The 17,525-nt window shown below is 42.5% G+C and overlaps 2 protein-coding genes across 5 annotated transcripts in view; one reads left to right on the plus strand and one right to left on the minus strand.

Moving 5' to 3' along the window:
• Rftn2 (raftlin family member 2) overlaps nt 1-6,934 on the minus strand; it is a 64,394-nt gene extending 57,460 nt beyond the window's left edge. For all 4 annotated transcript variants that reach the window (XM_029483135.1, XM_029483125.1, XM_029483145.1 and 1 more), the window contains exon 1: nt 6,817-6,934. The gene's annotated coding sequence lies outside the window, so the exon portion shown is untranslated. The remainder of the gene's footprint in view (nt 1-6,816) is intronic.
• Nucleotides 6,935-8,939: 2,005 nt separating this feature from the next.
• Nucleotides 8,940-11,872, plus strand: Mars2 (methionyl-tRNA synthetase 2, mitochondrial). The gene has a single exon (XM_021163046.1). The coding sequence runs from the start codon at nt 9,047-9,049 to the stop codon at nt 10,805-10,807; it is 1,761 nt and encodes a 586-aa protein (XP_021018705.1). The 5' UTR covers nt 8,940-9,046; the 3' UTR covers nt 10,808-11,872.
• The last annotated feature ends 5,653 nt before the right edge of the window (nt 11,873-17,525 follow it).

A 17,525-nucleotide genomic window follows, 5' to 3' on the forward strand; every position in this document is an offset into this window, starting at 1 on the left:
GTTCTCAGTCCTAGGGGAAAACTTCTTTCCACACAGCGGGGGTTTTTTTTGTTTTTTGTTTTTGTTTTTTTGTTTTTCTGGAAAGATGTGCTGATTAAAACCACCAAGTATAAAAAAAGCACAAAAAACGTAAGCTATCTCATAAATACTTGGGGAAGAAAGAGTGAATGTGGTCAATGTACATTGAATAGATGTATAGAAATGTCACTATGATTTTAATTTTTCTTTTGTTCAGTTATCATGCACTAATGAAAAAAGAAAAAAAAAACAGTTAAAAGGAAAAACATCCTATGTAATTGCAAAGAAGAGACAGTTACAGAGGAATTAGTTCCCTCCAGCATTCTTGGTTTGTTATTTTATTTATGTGTGTGCTTGTGTGTGGTGCAGGGATCCTCCCCCAGAGGAGGGGCGTCAGACCCTTTGGACCTGGGGCAACAAGTGGCTATAAACTCCCTTGTTGGAGTGCTGGAACCACACCTCAAAGCAGCCAGTGTCCTTGGGTTAGGCAGCTCACCAGCCCAGTGCCCTTGATTTAAAACACCCCTATTAGAGGACTTAGTACTGCCTGACCACAGTGCTATGGGTCTCAAAATGGCTTTAGTTTAAAAAAAAATGTCAAATGTAGATAAGTTGACTCATTTAATCTTGTTTGTAATGTAAATGGTAATTTGCTGCATGCTGAGGTCAAGGATGATTTACGTGGAGCCACTGCAATGCACATTTATTGTTGGTCTGTGCATGATAGGATGTGTGCTCCAGCCACTCAGAGGGAGGCCTGGAAGCAGACTGCTTGTGAGTGCAGTCTCCTCCTGCTTACCACAGAGATGCTCTTGGGTAGATTAACTTGACTTCTTTGAGTACCAATTTCTTTTCCTCTTAAAATGTCCCTAGTGGGACATCCGCCACAGGATGGTTTTAAAGAGAACCTGGTCTTCTGCCCTAGCCCCCTGCCTGCAGAGAGCAATGCTCCTATGAGACAGAGCTGGCCATCAGGATAGGAAGGAAGTGATTTCGGCACCACTTCAACTATTTACAAAATAAATCCTGATCTCCTTTGAGAACCTGGAGAATGCCAGTGGTGAAGAAAAATTTCAGTCCATTAAATTGTGCACATGAAAATCCTGGAAGGAGCATGTGGGTTATTTAGTCTGTAGATCACTGTCATCTTTTGCTCCGTACTTCTTTAAGTATTTTACTTCTCAAAAGCATTTTGTATAGGAGACCATTCCATGGTCTCCATGTTAAAGGATGGGCATAGTCAGTGGAAGGGAATTCTGGGTAAATTAGATGAATCAGTAGACAGAAAGAGTGACTCATCTGACCATTTACAAAGATTACTGATCGCCATATTCCATGTCCTTTTTTGTAGAATGGACTGTTGTGCTGTTATACAGTAGCAATGGAGTCTCTGCTGGTCACTGGCACCAATTACGGTATTGGAGAGTTGTTTATTAAGTATCCACTACCTTTATCAAGTGCCTGCCATTGCCAGGTACTTAAAAAGCACTGGATACAAAAGATGACTCAACAGGAACATATGGGACGATATCCTGGATGGTTTCGAGGGTGAGTGAGACTGACACAGAGAGGTGGGAGCATGTGACTGGAGAAGAGGAGCACAGAACTAAAGCCAGACTTGTGAGACAGGACGGCACAAATGAGCAACACTAAGCAACTGACTGCTAGGACATAAAATGCGAAAGCAAAGCAAAGCAAAGCAAAGCAAAGCAAAGCAAAAAAAAAAAAAAAAAGAAGCTAACCTGGGAATGAGGAAAGAGCTAAGCTAAGGGCTTTGGATGCTTAGGTCTTATTTTGCAGAGGGTAAAAGGAAATCAAATAGCCAAATGAAGTCAAAGGACATCCATCTTCATATTGGATATATCACTAGTACAGCCTGAGGAAGATGCTTTAAGTACATGGAAGGGAGCTAGAAAGAAGGCTACTGATTTCGACTGATGCTGATGCTGACTGGATGCAGCTCTTTCTCATTATTATGCATGTAGTTATATATTATGTATTATTAGGCATTATTATGTATTATAATTATTATTGTGTGTGCACATACTCTAATTACTTGTGTGTGTGTGTGGCTAGAGGGTAATTCCAGGTGTTATATCTTAGGAGTTTTCTTTCTTTTTTTTGGAGACAGGGTTTCTCTATGTAGCCCTGGTTGTCTCTGTAAACTAGGCTGGCTTTGTCTCACCAAGATCCTTCAGCCTTTGTCTCCCAAGTGCTGGCATCAAAGGTGTGTGCCATCACCACACAGCATCTCCCTATTTTTTAAGACTGTCTCTCTTTGGTTGGAGCTCTCCAAGTAGCCTAGGCTAGCAGGCAAACAAGCCTGAGGCAGTCACATAAGCCTGAGGCAGTCACATGTCTCCATCCCCCTCCCTCCCCCTCCCTGGGATTGTACCATGCTCAGTTTGCTTTCTTTCTTTCTTTATTTCTTTCTTTATTTAAAATGTTGCTTGTGAAGATTGAACACAGATCATCATGCTTACAAGAGAAGCACATTACTGCCTTGGCTGGCCTGGAACTCACTATCTACAGTAGGTTTTATACATTGTCTTTGAACTCAGAGATCCAGAGTTCTGGGATTAAAGGCATCACTACTCACAAGCACTTCTCCTATAGCAAGAGGAACTGTAGTTTCTTAAGGTCATAACTGAATAACACTTAGGCCATTTCTCTCTACAACTGCAAAAGAACAGAATTTTGTTTGACTTTTAACAATATTTTAAAATCATTTTCATTATTAATGTGGCATGTGTTCCTGTCTTCACAATTATTGCTACCGATATGTAGGGTTCACATCTGGATAGTCAAACAAATGCATATCGAAGATATGTTTGGAAAGCTGCCCCTGAGCACGTGCAGACATTGTTGTTATTGTTCCTGGACACAGCAGCCTGCCAAGCACAAGGCACGTACCTACTACCTTCTAAATTTACATGTTAGTGTACAGCTTAGAGATGATTTGATGCAGTGGGGATGGTTGTGCGTGATATTCAAGTACTGCATCATTTTATATAAGGGCTGGACACCCTTGGATTTGGGTGTCTGGGAGTCTTGACACCAACCTCTGAGGATTCTGTTATATTTATCCTGGCACTTCACTGCATTCCCACAACAACACTAGGGAAGAAACATTTGCTTATTTTAAGTTTCCACTGTGAAAAGTTCTGTAAGGATTATTCTCCCACCCTTGAATTATTTCTAAAATATGTATATTCTCCTTCATACATGGACAAATAGTTTATTACTTTTTAAGTGATTTATTTGTAAGTGGACAATCCTTGGACTTAAGGCCCACTCAAAAGGAAGGAATTCAAGTCTCTTATTATAAACATAGCAAATGACCAGTGGCTGGAGAGGGCGTGGTCTCAAGAAGGAAGCCTATCCCTGGCTTTCCTAACCCAGTGTAATTGCTAACTTCTTCCTAAATCCTTATCCTTATAACCACACAGAAATGTAGCTCTAACCTCTCATCAAAGAAAACTGTGCATCAGACAAAGACCATTATAAAAAGCCACAACTAGTCAAAATGTGGACAACAACTGACCATCAGGTGCCTGGCACCAAATGATAACATCTACAATATAATCCCTCCCAGGCAACCTCCCAGAGGGGCAGAGGACCAGGATGTCTGCTGCAAGATTGTGTCTTCTAGATGTGACAGGGAAGCTGAACCTATGACAACTCAACAATATGGGGGTTTTTGTTTGTTTAATTTGTTTTTTTTTTGTTTTTTTGAGACAAGGTGTGTGTGTGTGTGTGTGTGTGTGTGTATCCCTTGTCTGTCCTGGAATTCACTTTGTAGACCAGGCTGGCCTTGAACAAAGATATCTTCTTGTCTCTGCCTCCTGAGTGCTGTTGAACTGAGAGTGAGAGCAAAAAGTTAAAAAGGATGCAAATATGAAAGGAAGAAGTCAAGGCATCCTTACTTACAGATTGGATGTGACTCAATACCAAAGAGATCCCAAAGGAATACTTTAGCCCAGCAATGGTGGCATATGCCTTTAATCCCAGCACTCAGGAGGCAGAGGCAGATGGATCTCTGTGAGTTTGAGGACAGCCTGGTCTACACAGAGAAACCCTGTCTCAAGAAAATACAAGACTGCATCAGAAAACTTTTAGAATGGATAAACACTTTCAGCAAAGTGGCTGGGTACAAAGTCAACACATAAAAAAAAATCAGTACATGCCTTTTATGCCAATGTCAAAGACAGAGAAAGCAACCAGGAAAATAGATTTACAACAGCTTCAACTTTTTTTTTTTTTTTTTTTTGGTTTTTCAAGACAGGGTTTCTCTGTAGCTCTGGCTGTCCTGGAACTCACTCTGTAGACCAGGCTGGCCTCGAACTCAGAAATCTGCCCTGCAGCTTCAACATTTTACCTTGAATTATATTGAATCAAGTATATAGAGCTCTACAGTAAAAACTTTAAAGCACTGAAGAAAGAAACTGAGCAAGTCAGGCCTGAGGATTTGGGCTGGAAGAGCTAACCTTGTGGAGAAAGCACTGTATGGATGCAGAACATTTCATATCTCACTTTTTGGATGTTGTGAACATCAGTAATATAACTTTGTATCCACTTGACTGGCCAGAATGAAAACATATGACACTAAGTACTGATTTTTTTCCAAGGAAATGTATAAGAGTGCATATAGGAGTGTGAATTTTTTTAACTATGTTGGAAGAAACTTGGCATTATCCTGTGAAGCTGAACATTCAACATTTTTTTTTAATGTTCCAGCAATTTCATTCCTAGGTATAGACTTAGAGAAACATTTGCATGTAGGTACCAAGAGAGACATCTGAGAATGTAAATATCAATTCTGTTTGAAATTGCCCCAAACTTGAACCAGTTGCATCTATGAGCAGCTGTTTACTTCAGGGAGTTCTGTTACACGGGGAAGGAGAGAAGCAGAGCCCTAGTGGGCTCTCAACATTTTATTTATAAGATGGGAGAAAAAGGTGTTCTGCTTGGTTTTTTTGTCAACTTGATACAAGCTAGAGTCATCTAGGAAGAGGGAAAGCCAATTCAGAAAATGCCTCCATCGGTTGTCTGTAGGCAAGTCTGCGGCCATTTTCTGAATTAGTGATTGCTGTGGGAGGCCCAGGTCATTGTGGGCAGTGTCACCCTGATCAGGTGGCCCTGCGTTATATAAGGAAGCAAACTGAGCAAGTCACAGGATCAAGCAGTGGGTTCCTCCTTGGATTCTGCCTCGGTTCTTGCCTCCAGGTTCCTGCTTTGAGTTCCTTTCATGATAGATAGAAAGTAAACTACAATACACTCTTTCCTTCCCAAGTTGTTGTTTGCCATGAAGCTTATTATAGCCACAGAAAACAAGCCAGGACAAAGCGCACGCTTGTCTGCGGAAGCCTTGACTTGCTGGCAACGGAAACTGTAGACCTGAAGGAGAACCTGATTTGCCAGTTGCGTTTGCTTTATACAACTCTACCCTTTTTCAATTTTTTCCTTCTTTTTTTTTTTTTTTGGTTTTTCGAGACAGGGTTTCTCTGTATAGCCCTGGCTGTCCTGGAACTCACTTTGTAGACCAGGCTGGCCTTGAACTCAAAAATCTGCCTGCCTCTGCCTCCCGAGTGCTGGGATTAAAGGCATGCGCCATCACGCCCGGCTCTTTTTCCTTCTTTTTAAAATTGGAAATAAACTTTTCATAAAGTACATTCCAAGTTTCCCCTCTTAAAGTCCTCCCACATCCTGACTGCCTCCCACCCATCCAGTTCCACCTTCTTCGTTTTTAGACAACAAACATACCAATAAACAAACTGGAATAAAACAAAGGAAACAGAAAACAAAAACAGAGGACACACATACTATAAAAACACACACATCATAAAAATCACAAAGTTGGAAACTACTAGATAAGCAAAAGGTAAAAACGGAGCACACAAAGTGTTATGAGACACACCATCTCCACAGGTACTGAGTTAGTTTTGTGTCAGCCAACTCTTGCTGAGCATGGGGCCTGCCTGCCCTAAGTGAGGTTCATATCCTAGTAAGACTCCACTGAGAAAACAAGTTTTCATTTGCAAGTAGTTGCCAACTGGAGGTAGCTTCTGGGTTAGGGATGTAAACTTGTGACCATGTCCCCCTCTCAGCACTGGGACCCATCAGGCCCCTACTTGTAGAGCCCCGTGTTAGCTGCCTCTGTCTCCGTGAGTTCATACATGCATTGATCCTGTCTGGAAGGTGCTGTTTTCTTGGTGTCTCTCATCTCCACTGCCTCTCACCATCTTTTTCTTTCTTTCTCTTCAGCGTCGTTTCCTGAGCCCTGAGGTTTGATGAAGATGTCCCATTTAGGACTGAGTGTTCCACAGCCTCTCATTCTCTGCACACTGTTCACTCATGGCTATCTATACAAGCTCTCATCTGTAGGAGGACAGTTTTCTGATGCCGGCTCAGTGAGACACTGATCTATGCATACAGCAGAATGTTGTTAGGCGTCATTTTATTGTTATTGTTCTTTTAGCAGAACAGTAGTGTTTGGTTTGCCCCTGGGTCCATGCCTGTCTAGTCTCAGGTTCTTGGCCAACTGAGAAGTGTCAGGTACTGGCTTTATTTCATGGAGTGGTCCCTAAATCCAACCAGATAGTGGTTGGTTACTCCACATCTTGTGTGGCATTGTTGTACCAGCATATCATGCAGAGAGGTCATCATTGCATAAGGAAAGGTTTGTAACTGGCTTGGTGTTTAGCTTTATCCTCTAGTCAGTGCAGGGTACCTTCCAGGACCATGAATGCTAGTGAGCAGACAACCCCCAACTTTTAGTTTTATCTACTTTCTACTTACCTTTTGCACATTTGCAGACCAACTAGAACACACAGACTGACTACGCCTTGGACGTTTGTTTCACCTTCTGTAGTTCCTGTAGAGAACGCCATCAGTCTATCTTCTAAATCATCCCAGAAAGCACATCCAACTCACCACATGTCTTTACACACCATGCAGACGTCAAAAGGAATGAACAATATGGTTGAATCTTAGGAAGGAAATGTTGAATTAGAAAGGTAAGAGAGACTACGTGCCCTGCTGTCTTTTAAAATGGTAATTAAATATAAGCAATGTTACTCAAATGCACTGGTGCTATACAGGAATGTGAACCTGTAAGTAAAAACTCAGGGCAGGCCGTGCAGTGGTGTAGGCTCCCCCAGCCTGAAGCGGGTTGGTACCGACTAGTCTGCCACCTGTGGTGCAGCTTTCCGACTTAGCTGGCTTCTTACAACTGGCTTCTTTTGAAGTGACAACTGCCCTGCTCTTCTTCTACCTGCTGAGAAGCTGAACCTGTTTTCCTGAGAATTTCCTGAATAAGCGGCCAGCCTGGCCACCGAGTGCTGACGAAATGGCTCCAGGCACCAAGTGTGGAGCCGGCAGACTAGTGCTAACAAGTAGGCAACAATACATATAGAAGCCTGGCAAGGGGGTGGGGGGTAGGGGGTGGGGGCGATGGGCCTTCCCCCTTATAAGCACGGTCTATTTAATAAACTTGCGGGCCTTGATCAGGACCTTTGTCTTGGCTCCATTATCATTCTCTCTCTCTCTCTCTCTCTCTCTCTCTCTCTCTCTCGTCTGTCTGTCTGTCTGTCTATCTGTCTAAGTCTTTTTCAGCCCCAGCCTGCCTCCCAGGTGTACCTGGTTCAAGTAGGCAACACAGTGGATGGCGCATGCCTTTAATCCCAGCACCTGGGAGGCAGAGGCAGGCGGATTTCTGAGTTCAAGGCCAACCTGGTCTACAAAGTGAGTTCCAGGACAGCCAGGGCTATACAGAGAAACCCTGTCTCAAAAAACAAAACAAAACAAAACAAAAACAAACAAACAAACAAAAAAACCAAAACCAACAACAACAACAAAACAAAACAACCAAAACCAAAAAACAAAAAACCCCTCAGGGCACTATTACTCTTGGAAGAGAGGGGAGAATAGCGCACAGATCTAAACTGCAGCTCATCTCTAACTTAAACACTGATGTGCACCACAGTCCATTGGGGAGCTCAGTAAAGCTTAGATTGCTGGTCTGAGATCCCAGTTTCTGCCTCAGCAGGTAGGGAACGGGCCTCAGAATATGTATGTCTAACTAAGTTCCTGGTGTGTCTCATGCTGCTTTGGGGACCATTCTTTGAGAGTCACTCACAGTACTTAGGTTGGGTGAGGGTTTATAGGTGTTCCAATCTCATTTTAGTATGTGCATACATACACTGTTTAAATTAAATGGGGGTGGGGAGGCCAGTTGTGGATGAGAAAATATGCAGTGAGCCAAGGATTAATAATAAAAATTTGGGATTTTTAAATTCTCTCCTGCTAAAAATTAGGATTTCATTCTCAAAGCTCAGTCTTGGAAGAATTTCAAGACTATTAGAGGAGAATGTTGTGACTGGTTTTGTACAATAAAGCTGAAAGTTAACGTTTCCTTATCTGCACACCCGTGACTCCGCACTCCAGTCCCTGGATGGGTTCTCAAATCAATCCTTAAGGCTCAGCAACACGTTCAGACACGTTATTTCCTTTTCTGCCAGTGCTTACCTTTCCTTAAAGCGCTTTGTGAAATTATTTTCCTTTCTTTCAGATTTATTTAGATTCTGAGATAAACCTTAAATGGTTTTTCTAATGTTGACTAGAGGATACCAAGAGGCCGGATTTGTGCCTTGCTATGTGACAATTAATGAGTTTGGAAAATACCTCAATATAAAAATCTTGCCAACAAGTTCAGTCCAGAACCGATGAGTTCAGTTCAGATCCAGAACAGATCTCAAAGAGTAAAACTGCACAACACACGGGATACGCTCTTCTTTCCCCAACTGCCCTGACAGGGAACCCACTAGCCGACTACTCAAAAACTCCCGCGGGCCACCCGCCCCTGCGCGCTGCAGGAAACCCGTGGAGGCGGGGGAGTTGTAGGCGGGGCCGCAGGAGTCACCGCTCGCCGTTCATTGGCTTCCGCGCCGGAAGCGGCGGTACCGTCCAGCTGCGCACGCGCCCTTTCCCGTGCTCCGGAACACGGCCAGTGCTGGGGCCGGCTGTCACCATGCTGCGGCAGTGTGCTCGCTGGGTGTTGACGCGCACCCGGGCCGGCCGCGGCTGTCGCCGCTACAGTTCGTGCTCGCCGAGCGCTAGTGGCGACGCCGGGGAAGCGCGGGCCTACTTCACCACACCTATCTTCTACGTGAACGCCGCGCCGCACATCGGGCACCTGTACTCGGCGCTGCTGGCCGACGCCCTGTGCCGCTACCGTCGTCTACGAGTTCCTGGCTCTGCGTCCACGCGGTTTTCCACCGGCACGGATGAGCACGGCCTGAAGATCCAGCAGGCGGCAGCCACCGCCGGCTTGGCCCCGATCGAGCTGTGCGATCGAGTGTCTGCCCAGTTCTTGCAGCTTTTCCGGGAGGCTGACATCTCCTCCACGGACTTCATCCGCACCACGGAGGCTCGGCACCGTGTAGCGGTGCAGCACTTCTGGGGTGTGCTGGAGGCCCGGGGTCTGCTTTACAAAGGGATCTATGAAGGGTGGTATTGTGCCTCGGATGAGTGCTTCTTGCCCGAGGCCAAGGTTACTCGGCAGGTGGGTCCGTCCGGGGATCCGTGTCCTGTGTCCCTCGAGAGCGGGCATCCTGTCTCCTGGACGAAGGAAGAAAATTACATTTTCAAGCTTTCTCAGTTCCGAGAACCACTCCAGCAGTGGCTTGGAAACAATCCTCAGGCAATCACACCGGAACCGTTCCACCAGGCAGTTCTTCAGTGGCTGGAGGAGGAGCTGCCTGACCTGTCCGTTTCTCGAAGGAGTAGCCATCTGCACTGGGGCATACCAGTTCCCGGGGACGACTCGCAGACCATCTACGTGTGGCTGGATGCCCTGGTCAACTACCTCACTGTAGTTGGCTACCCAGATGCAGATTTCAAGTCTTGGTGGCCAGCCACCTCTCATATCATAGGTAAGGACATTCTCAAATTTCATGCTATTTATTGGCCTGCCCTTCTCCTAGGGGCAGGATTGAGGCCACCACATCGCATCTATGTCCACTCGCACTGGACGGTGAGTGGCCAAAAAATGTCCAAAAGCTTGGGCAACGTGGTGGATCCCAGGACTTGCCTTGATCGCTATACTGTGGATGGCTTTCGCTACTTTCTCCTTCGGCAGGGCGTTCCCAATTGGGACTGCGATTACTATGATGAAAAGGTGGTTAAATTGCTGGACTCCGAGCTGGCAGATGCCTTAGGAGGGCTTTTAAACCGGTGCACTGCCTACAGAATAAATCCTTCTGGAACCTACCCATCTTTCTGTGCTGCTTGTTTTCCCAGTGAGCCAGGGTTAACGGGGCCGTCAGTTCGTGTGCAGGCAGAAGACTATGCGCTTGTAACTGCAGTGGCCACTTTACCCAAACTGGTAGCGGGCTATTATAATGACTTTCAGATCTATAAGGCTCTGGAGGCGGTATCCAGCTGTGTTCGGCAAACCAATGGTTTCGTCCAAAGGCACGCACCATGGAAATTGAACTGGGAGAGCCCTGAGGATGCTCCCTGGCTGGGTACTGTGCTTCACGTAGCCTTGGAGTGCTTGCGAGTGTGTGGAACTTTGCTTCAGCCTGTTACTCCAAACTTAGCAGATAAACTGCTGTCAAGACTGGGAGTCTCTACCACAGAGAGAGGCCTTGGAGAACTCTACTTCCTACCTCGATTCTATGGACACCCATGCCCCTTTGAGGGGAGAAAGTTGGGACCTGACACTGGGCTTTTGTTTCCTAGACTGGACCAATCCAGGACTCGGCTAGTGAAAGCCCACAGGACCTAGGAACTCAGCTCTTACTGACCGGTAGTAAAAGATCAAATGTATTCTTTTTGCGGTTTTAAGTAAAGTCATGTTTAAAGAGTATGTATCAAATGAGCACATAAACTATGTCCTTATGAACAGAACGATTCAGGTCCCTAACCCAGTTCTTTTCATTTCTCAGTGCCATTAACCACTGTTCTTGTTCACCAGTGTCTCCAAGAGAAGGATGGTTGAGGGCAGGACCAAGATGCAGACACTTCCTTCTCATTGCACCTTCTCCCAACCCAGGGGCAGGGCTTCTGCTCCCCAGGCTAATTTAACACAGCCCCTTCTTCAACTAAAACTAGGGTTGGAAGTCCCTGCCCTGTTTTTACAGGTCAGCCCTACTTTGTTAAACAGAGTCTCCTGTTAAAGAGTTTTTTTTTTTGTACCCTGAACTTTAGGAACCAGTGTCCTAGACTTTTGCCCATGTCAGCCCAGCAGTTGTGCTTTGTAATACTACACTCGATCCAGCAGATGGCTCTGCTCGCACACATTGAGCTCCTTGAGAGTGTCCTTTCAGAAGAATTATTTTCAGCTGTGTAATTCACAGAATTTTGGAATTGTACTGTTCTTAAAGGATAACTTTGGAAACTGATATTTTTACAACACAAGGACACTAGAATTCTAATTTTAAAACTATTAAAGTGACATGTACAATAGGATATAAGTAAATATGACAGGTTTGTTTATATGAAAAAACTAAAAAGCTCTTGAGGTACACTGTATTACAGATAATAGTAACAGTTACATGTTCATCTATAAAGCCCTCAAAAGGGTTGTATTCTTTATATTATTTCTTATCCACATACATAATTTACCTCATGATTATTTTTGGTCAATCAGGATACATAGTATGGGAAATATAAAATATTGTAGTTAGTAAATTTATGTCAAAATAGTTTTTGTTGATTACTTCTCTTTGAGACAAGCTTTCACTATGTAATTTGTTATCATCAGTCTCTTGCTTCCACTTTTCAGGTGTTGGGATTACAGGGTATGCCACCAGGCCTGCCTTTTAACTTATTAAAGTGTGGTTGTAAGTACCTTCTTTACATCTGTTTGGTTACACTTATTGACAGTAATGTTGAAGGGAGAAAATGTCAGTGTTCAGAACTGTCTGGGATTCAGGGCTCTCTCCAAGGCTCCAGAGAAGATGTTACAGTAACAATTAGTGCACTGATTAGTCAGCCTTATGTTTCAAATTAACAGGACAGCTAGGCCACATTTTAAAATGAGCTTGCTTTGGAACATACATTTTAAGTATGGTATTAAGGAAAAAGAGCTCACTATGGAGTAAACAATTGTGCTGGAAGTTCCTCCAGGCTTACTCTAAAGTGCCACTATTCATCTCTAGTTTCTACTAATTACCAAAGTGATAGATTGTAGGTTGCTAGGGAGCACAGTATGGTAAGGTGAAGGACCATTTCCACAAGCTTTCCTTTGGACTCCTTATATCATTTTGTGCCTTAGATCATCTCAGGTCTCAATGTGGCATTCTCTACTTGCCTGCTGAGACTAGTAGGGTAAACTACTGAGGTATAGGGCAGTCTTGGGACTGTGTAGTGATGCAAGGTGGTGTGTCTCAGAAAGTCAGACATCTGGAAAAGCAGTGAGATTTTAACCTCTCCTTTGGTGAGCTTTTACTGCAGTGTTTTAGTTTGTGTCATGGACGTAGTGTCTTCCATAGGTGAGCCTCATGTCCCTGTGGAGATTTGCTTGCTGTTGGATTTTTTGCAGCTTGTTATCTGTGAAAGGCATTTAACTAGCTGCTATTAGACATGAGGAGATGGGAGACCAGAAAAGAGATCACTTAATTCTAGTAGCCAGGGCATTCAGAGTGGAGGAGTGTGGTAAATTGGATCCTCTTTCTGTGGTGATAAGGTTAGACAGATTTCTGTAATAGGCAAGAAGGTCAGACAAATAGTCTTTTGGCATTTGTGTTTGGTTTGACACAGCAGTTCAGAATTGCCAAGCAGAGAGTTACATTTACCTGGAGGGATTGCGCTTCCAAGGTGAGGAATGGGTGTGTGTGTGTGTGTGTGTGTGTGCTTAATGTGGAGGTTTGTAAGATTCCCTATTCTAGAGATGTTAGTACTTTATGTGGCATCTTTTAGAACCTTTTGCTATGAGGTCTCCCCCACCCCTATACCTTTGTGATTCTTTTGGAGGTAGTATTACAGGAAGTGATAGCACAGCACAGATCGGGTTTTTAAGGGCTTCACATTAGGAAGCTATGAGAATGGGATGGACCAAGAGCTTAGTGGTGGGCACTTACCGAGCATGGAGGGACCCGGGTTCAGTCCTCAGTATGCCTTCCGATGCCTGTCCTCTGTCTACAAAGTCATGTAAGAAGCAGTAGGTAACGTTCATGTTAAATGGTTTTACTGTGTATGTACTGAGAGGTATATTCTACATAAAACTGATTAGGCACTTTACAAATTGGAAAAAACCTGTGGCTGTAAAAGCAGCAAGTAGACAGACTTTGCACTTAAAACCTCAGTCGTTTTATAAATAGGTACTTTTCTAGAGCTCCTATGAGCTTTAATAAGTGCAAACAGGCTAATAGACCATGAAGCTGATACCAGAGTGTCAAGTCTATTGGCTGGAAGTTGGGCCCTAGAGCACAAGCTTGTTTGATGGGTTTTGTTTTGGTGAAGGTTTTAACTGTAATTTCAATAGAGTTCTTTAGCCTTAGAAGTTCTGATATTGGCATGGCCGTTAGTTGATCATCTTGTAGGCTTCACAAAAGGATGACTCATGAAGCAGAAGTAGTGAGATGATGAAGATTATTATAGCAGGGATGGCTTCCCGGAGCTGGCTGCTCTGCCTCTATCTACCCAGTATAGAGTGGCAATGTACCGCATTGGTGTTAGCTTGAGTTATTGAGGAAGGCTCTTAGATAAGATGTGGCTAGTGAACACTGATGTTTTATGACAATTTATAATTGCCTTCTCATGGCAATTTCCCATCGTCTGTGGTTCAGCTTCGTCTGCAGTTTCATCGTTTGACATTTCTTGTGGTAGCTCTGGGTGTTATAAACTTTGGTGAGTTCTTACCTTGTCTTTTACCCAAGTATTTGGAGACAGAACATGTTTTTGCAGCAAAGTTTTACCAGTTTGTGGGTAGGGAAGGAACTAAAGTCAGACTAGGGTACCCAAGAGTAGAAATTATAGAAGAAAGCCTTCAATTCTCCCCTAAAACTTTGAGTATGCACAGCTGATCCAGTCCTCTCTGCTGGAGCTTTGGATGGGACTGGGGAACTTAAAATTTTGTTTTAAAGTTTAAATATTTGTGTGTGTGTTTGTGTGTGTATAAGAATGAGAGCGAGAGCTAGAGTCGGGTGGGGAGTGGAGGAATGGATGGGTGTGTTTGTATTCATGGGTGCAGACGTGTGTAGGTCAGAAGGTGGGTAGGGTGAGGTATGTGTCCTTACCTTTGTACCTCGTTTGAGTCAAAGTCTCTTGACTACTGAGTAAGCCAGGTTAGCCGGCCTTCACATATTCTGGAGACTCTCCTGTTTCCAGCCACTGCTTCCTTCAGAGCCTGCTGGCATTCTAGATATTTGTACCACTTTCATCTAGGATCTGGGGATCAGAACGTGGGCTGTCAAGCTCGAAGGGTAAGCATGGGTAAATAAGTACGCACTTATCGAGTCATCTCCTTAGCCCCAGGAGTGGTGAGCTTCGACCAAGGAACATAGTGATTTGGTTAATATTTAAGAGCTAGAACAGTGACAATCACATAAGATTGTTTACTCACATTTTAAACTTCTATATTGTGTGTGGGTCTAGCCCCAGCTTAAACTGCCGATAACTATTTTAAACAGAAGGGAAGAGATTAACCAATGTTAAGGTGAAATTTGTTTCTTTTTCATAACTTCTTTGTAGTTTTGGGCTACCCAAAATTATGCCTTTGAATTCAAGGAACAATCTTACAGGAAAGAGCTGACCACACTGAAGCACTGTTTAGGATTGTGTTATAAGTTTCATGATGAAGGACAGGACTACACTGTGGGTTTGATATCTGGGAACCCTTTGCTGCTCTGTGTACAAGTTGCTATTGGAAGGCTTAGCCACCTGGATTGTCGTCAAACTTAACAGGCAATAGGATACACATTTCATCTCTAGTAAACTGAACAGTTTACAGCAGATATTATGGATTTAGATATCTAGGATATTGTAAGATGTGAGGATATTTCAGGAAAGTTTGCCAACTGCAAGTAGAAAATTGAAGCTCCAAATGAGTTCTGCCCTGAGTTATTAAGGATGTTTAGTTCTGCAGAGGCATGAAAGCCTCGAGTGGGTAACTGGGGGGAAGCACTAGGAAGCCTGGAACTAGAAGGTGCCACCTTCTCAGTACAGTGTGGGGAAATGGAACAGCCGTCTCACATGAGTAGATTGCAGTCTTTGTCAGTTGAGAATCACTGAGATACTGAACACGAACATGACTTTCAAAGACTTGATTATGGCCAAGTTACAGATTGGAATAGCATGATCTTAATTAATTAATTTAGTTGAAACAACAAATTTCTTATTTTTATTTTTTTAAATTAGGTCCCTCCCTCGACATCCTCAATGGTCTCACTTTGTAGCCTTGGCTGTCTTGGTATTCATTATTTAGATCAGCCTGGCCTTGAACTCACAGAGGTTCACCGGTTTGTCTCCCGAGGGCTGGAATTAAAGGCATGTACCAATACTGATGGACTAATAAGCCCAATCAAATACTTTCTTTCATAAGTTGCCTCGGTCATGGTGTCTTATTAGAGCAATAGAAAAGTAAAACAACATATAAAAATTAAGAATAAAACTTGTTGCTTGAGTTGCTGATTGATTGTTTGAGTTGTTGTTTGAGTTTCAGTTTGATTTTTAAAAAAGTGAAATGAACCGCAGTTTGGGATTAGATTAGAATTTCCAACACCTTCTGAAACAATCCTCAACCTTCTACTGCCATTTTGTATCATGTATTTCTATGAAGCAGCATTCTCAGCACTGGTGATTATAAAATAAAAATTGATTTTGTAATCTGAAACATGTTGAAGATGCTTTAAATCTTCAGGTGTTAACTATTTAGCCAAGATTTAACTCGTACAGGTGTGGAGTATTTTTACTGCTGGTGTGTGCATCTGATCTATGTCCTGGCACACATGGAGACAAAGTCAGAGGGAAACTGTGAAGCCGCTTCTCTCCTTCTGCTTTTACACGGTGCTGGGATTGAACTCAGGTTCCTAGACTCACACAGAAAGCACCTATGCCTGGAGAGCCATCTCACTGGTTCAGTTAATTATTTAAAGAGCAATAAGCACATTCATTTTCATACACATATTTGGTTTAGGCTTTATTTAATAAATGGTAAGATTATATGTGTACAAAAGGATTGCTGTAAACTAAATGTATGATTTATCGTGTAAATGTTTGGCATGCATATACTATTCATGTATATCTTAGAGTCATATAAAAATGTCTTGGCTGAAAAGGGAGTCACATGGAAGGAGTTTAAGAATCTGCTAAAGATGAAAAGTATCTTGTCATAAATTCATAAGGGTAATAATAAGCATCTTTGAAATGACATTTCCTCAAAACTTTATATATTTATCTTTAGTCAATAGTCAAGTTTATTTTAATTAACTATTATAGTAACAAAGCTAGAGAATTTACTAGAGGCCACAAACAGTGAAACTTTATTTCATACATACAGTTTAATACAAATGAACATATTAATAAAACTTATTACTTACTAACAGTTTAAATTCTATGACATCTATTCTTATGACATCTTTCCTAAAAAGATTGCAGAAACCAGGTCCTTTAGTTATGGTTATTACCCATTATCGAAATGCCACGTACTGGATAATTCTTGATAAATTTTTATTTCATAGCATAGTCAATACATTCTCATCTCTTTAAACTACTACCTATTGTGAACTGCAAAAAAGAAATACTGAGTATTTATAGCTGTTTTGTTAGATTTGAGTTTCACTTCAAGGAAATGGGATGAGACCATCTTTATATAGGTCTCAGCTTTTAAGTAAAATGTATTTTAAGAAATCAAATGTTTAAAAATCCTTGTTAACTAGGAAGGCCAGGAAATCTACATTTTAATTTTGGGCTTAAAGGAAGTTCTTTAGGGTCTTATTTGAATGTAGACAGATCTTGGTTAGCAAGGGATGCTGTTAGGTTCTTCAAAAAATGCACAGTAGGTTCTTCAAAAAATGCACAGTAGGTCATGAATGGCCTGCTGACAGAACGCCTTCATATGCCAGTTGCTAGAAGAACTGTGAAAGCATTCATAACATACAAACTTTCAATCTTAGTAAACTAGAATCAATACATTGGCATTTATATTTAAATTCCTATAAAACGAATTTTACAGAAACTTCCTATGTTGTATATAAAAGCAGATGTTTTTAGTATTAAGTTGTATTCTAGTTTCATTGTGAATGGCTTTTTAAAAAAAAATGCTGTAGATTGAACCAGGGTCTTGTGCATGTTAGGCAAGCATTCTACCATTGATCTATACCGTTGTTTATTTTTAACTCATTATTGGCATCTAATTAAAATAAGCTTACTTTGATATTGTAGACGAAATTTGAAAGTTCTTAGGTTAGTTACTGAAAATGTATATAGTTAGTTGCGTGAAAGATGGTTGGTTGGATTTTCATGCCACTTTAAGGATTTTTATTTGGATGCAAAGGAAACAT

The sequence above is a fragment of the Mus caroli genome, chromosome 1, assembly GCF_900094665.2.
Source record: "Mus caroli chromosome 1, CAROLI_EIJ_v1.1, whole genome shotgun sequence".
Taxonomy (NCBI): domain Eukaryota; kingdom Metazoa; phylum Chordata; class Mammalia; order Rodentia; family Muridae; genus Mus; species Mus caroli.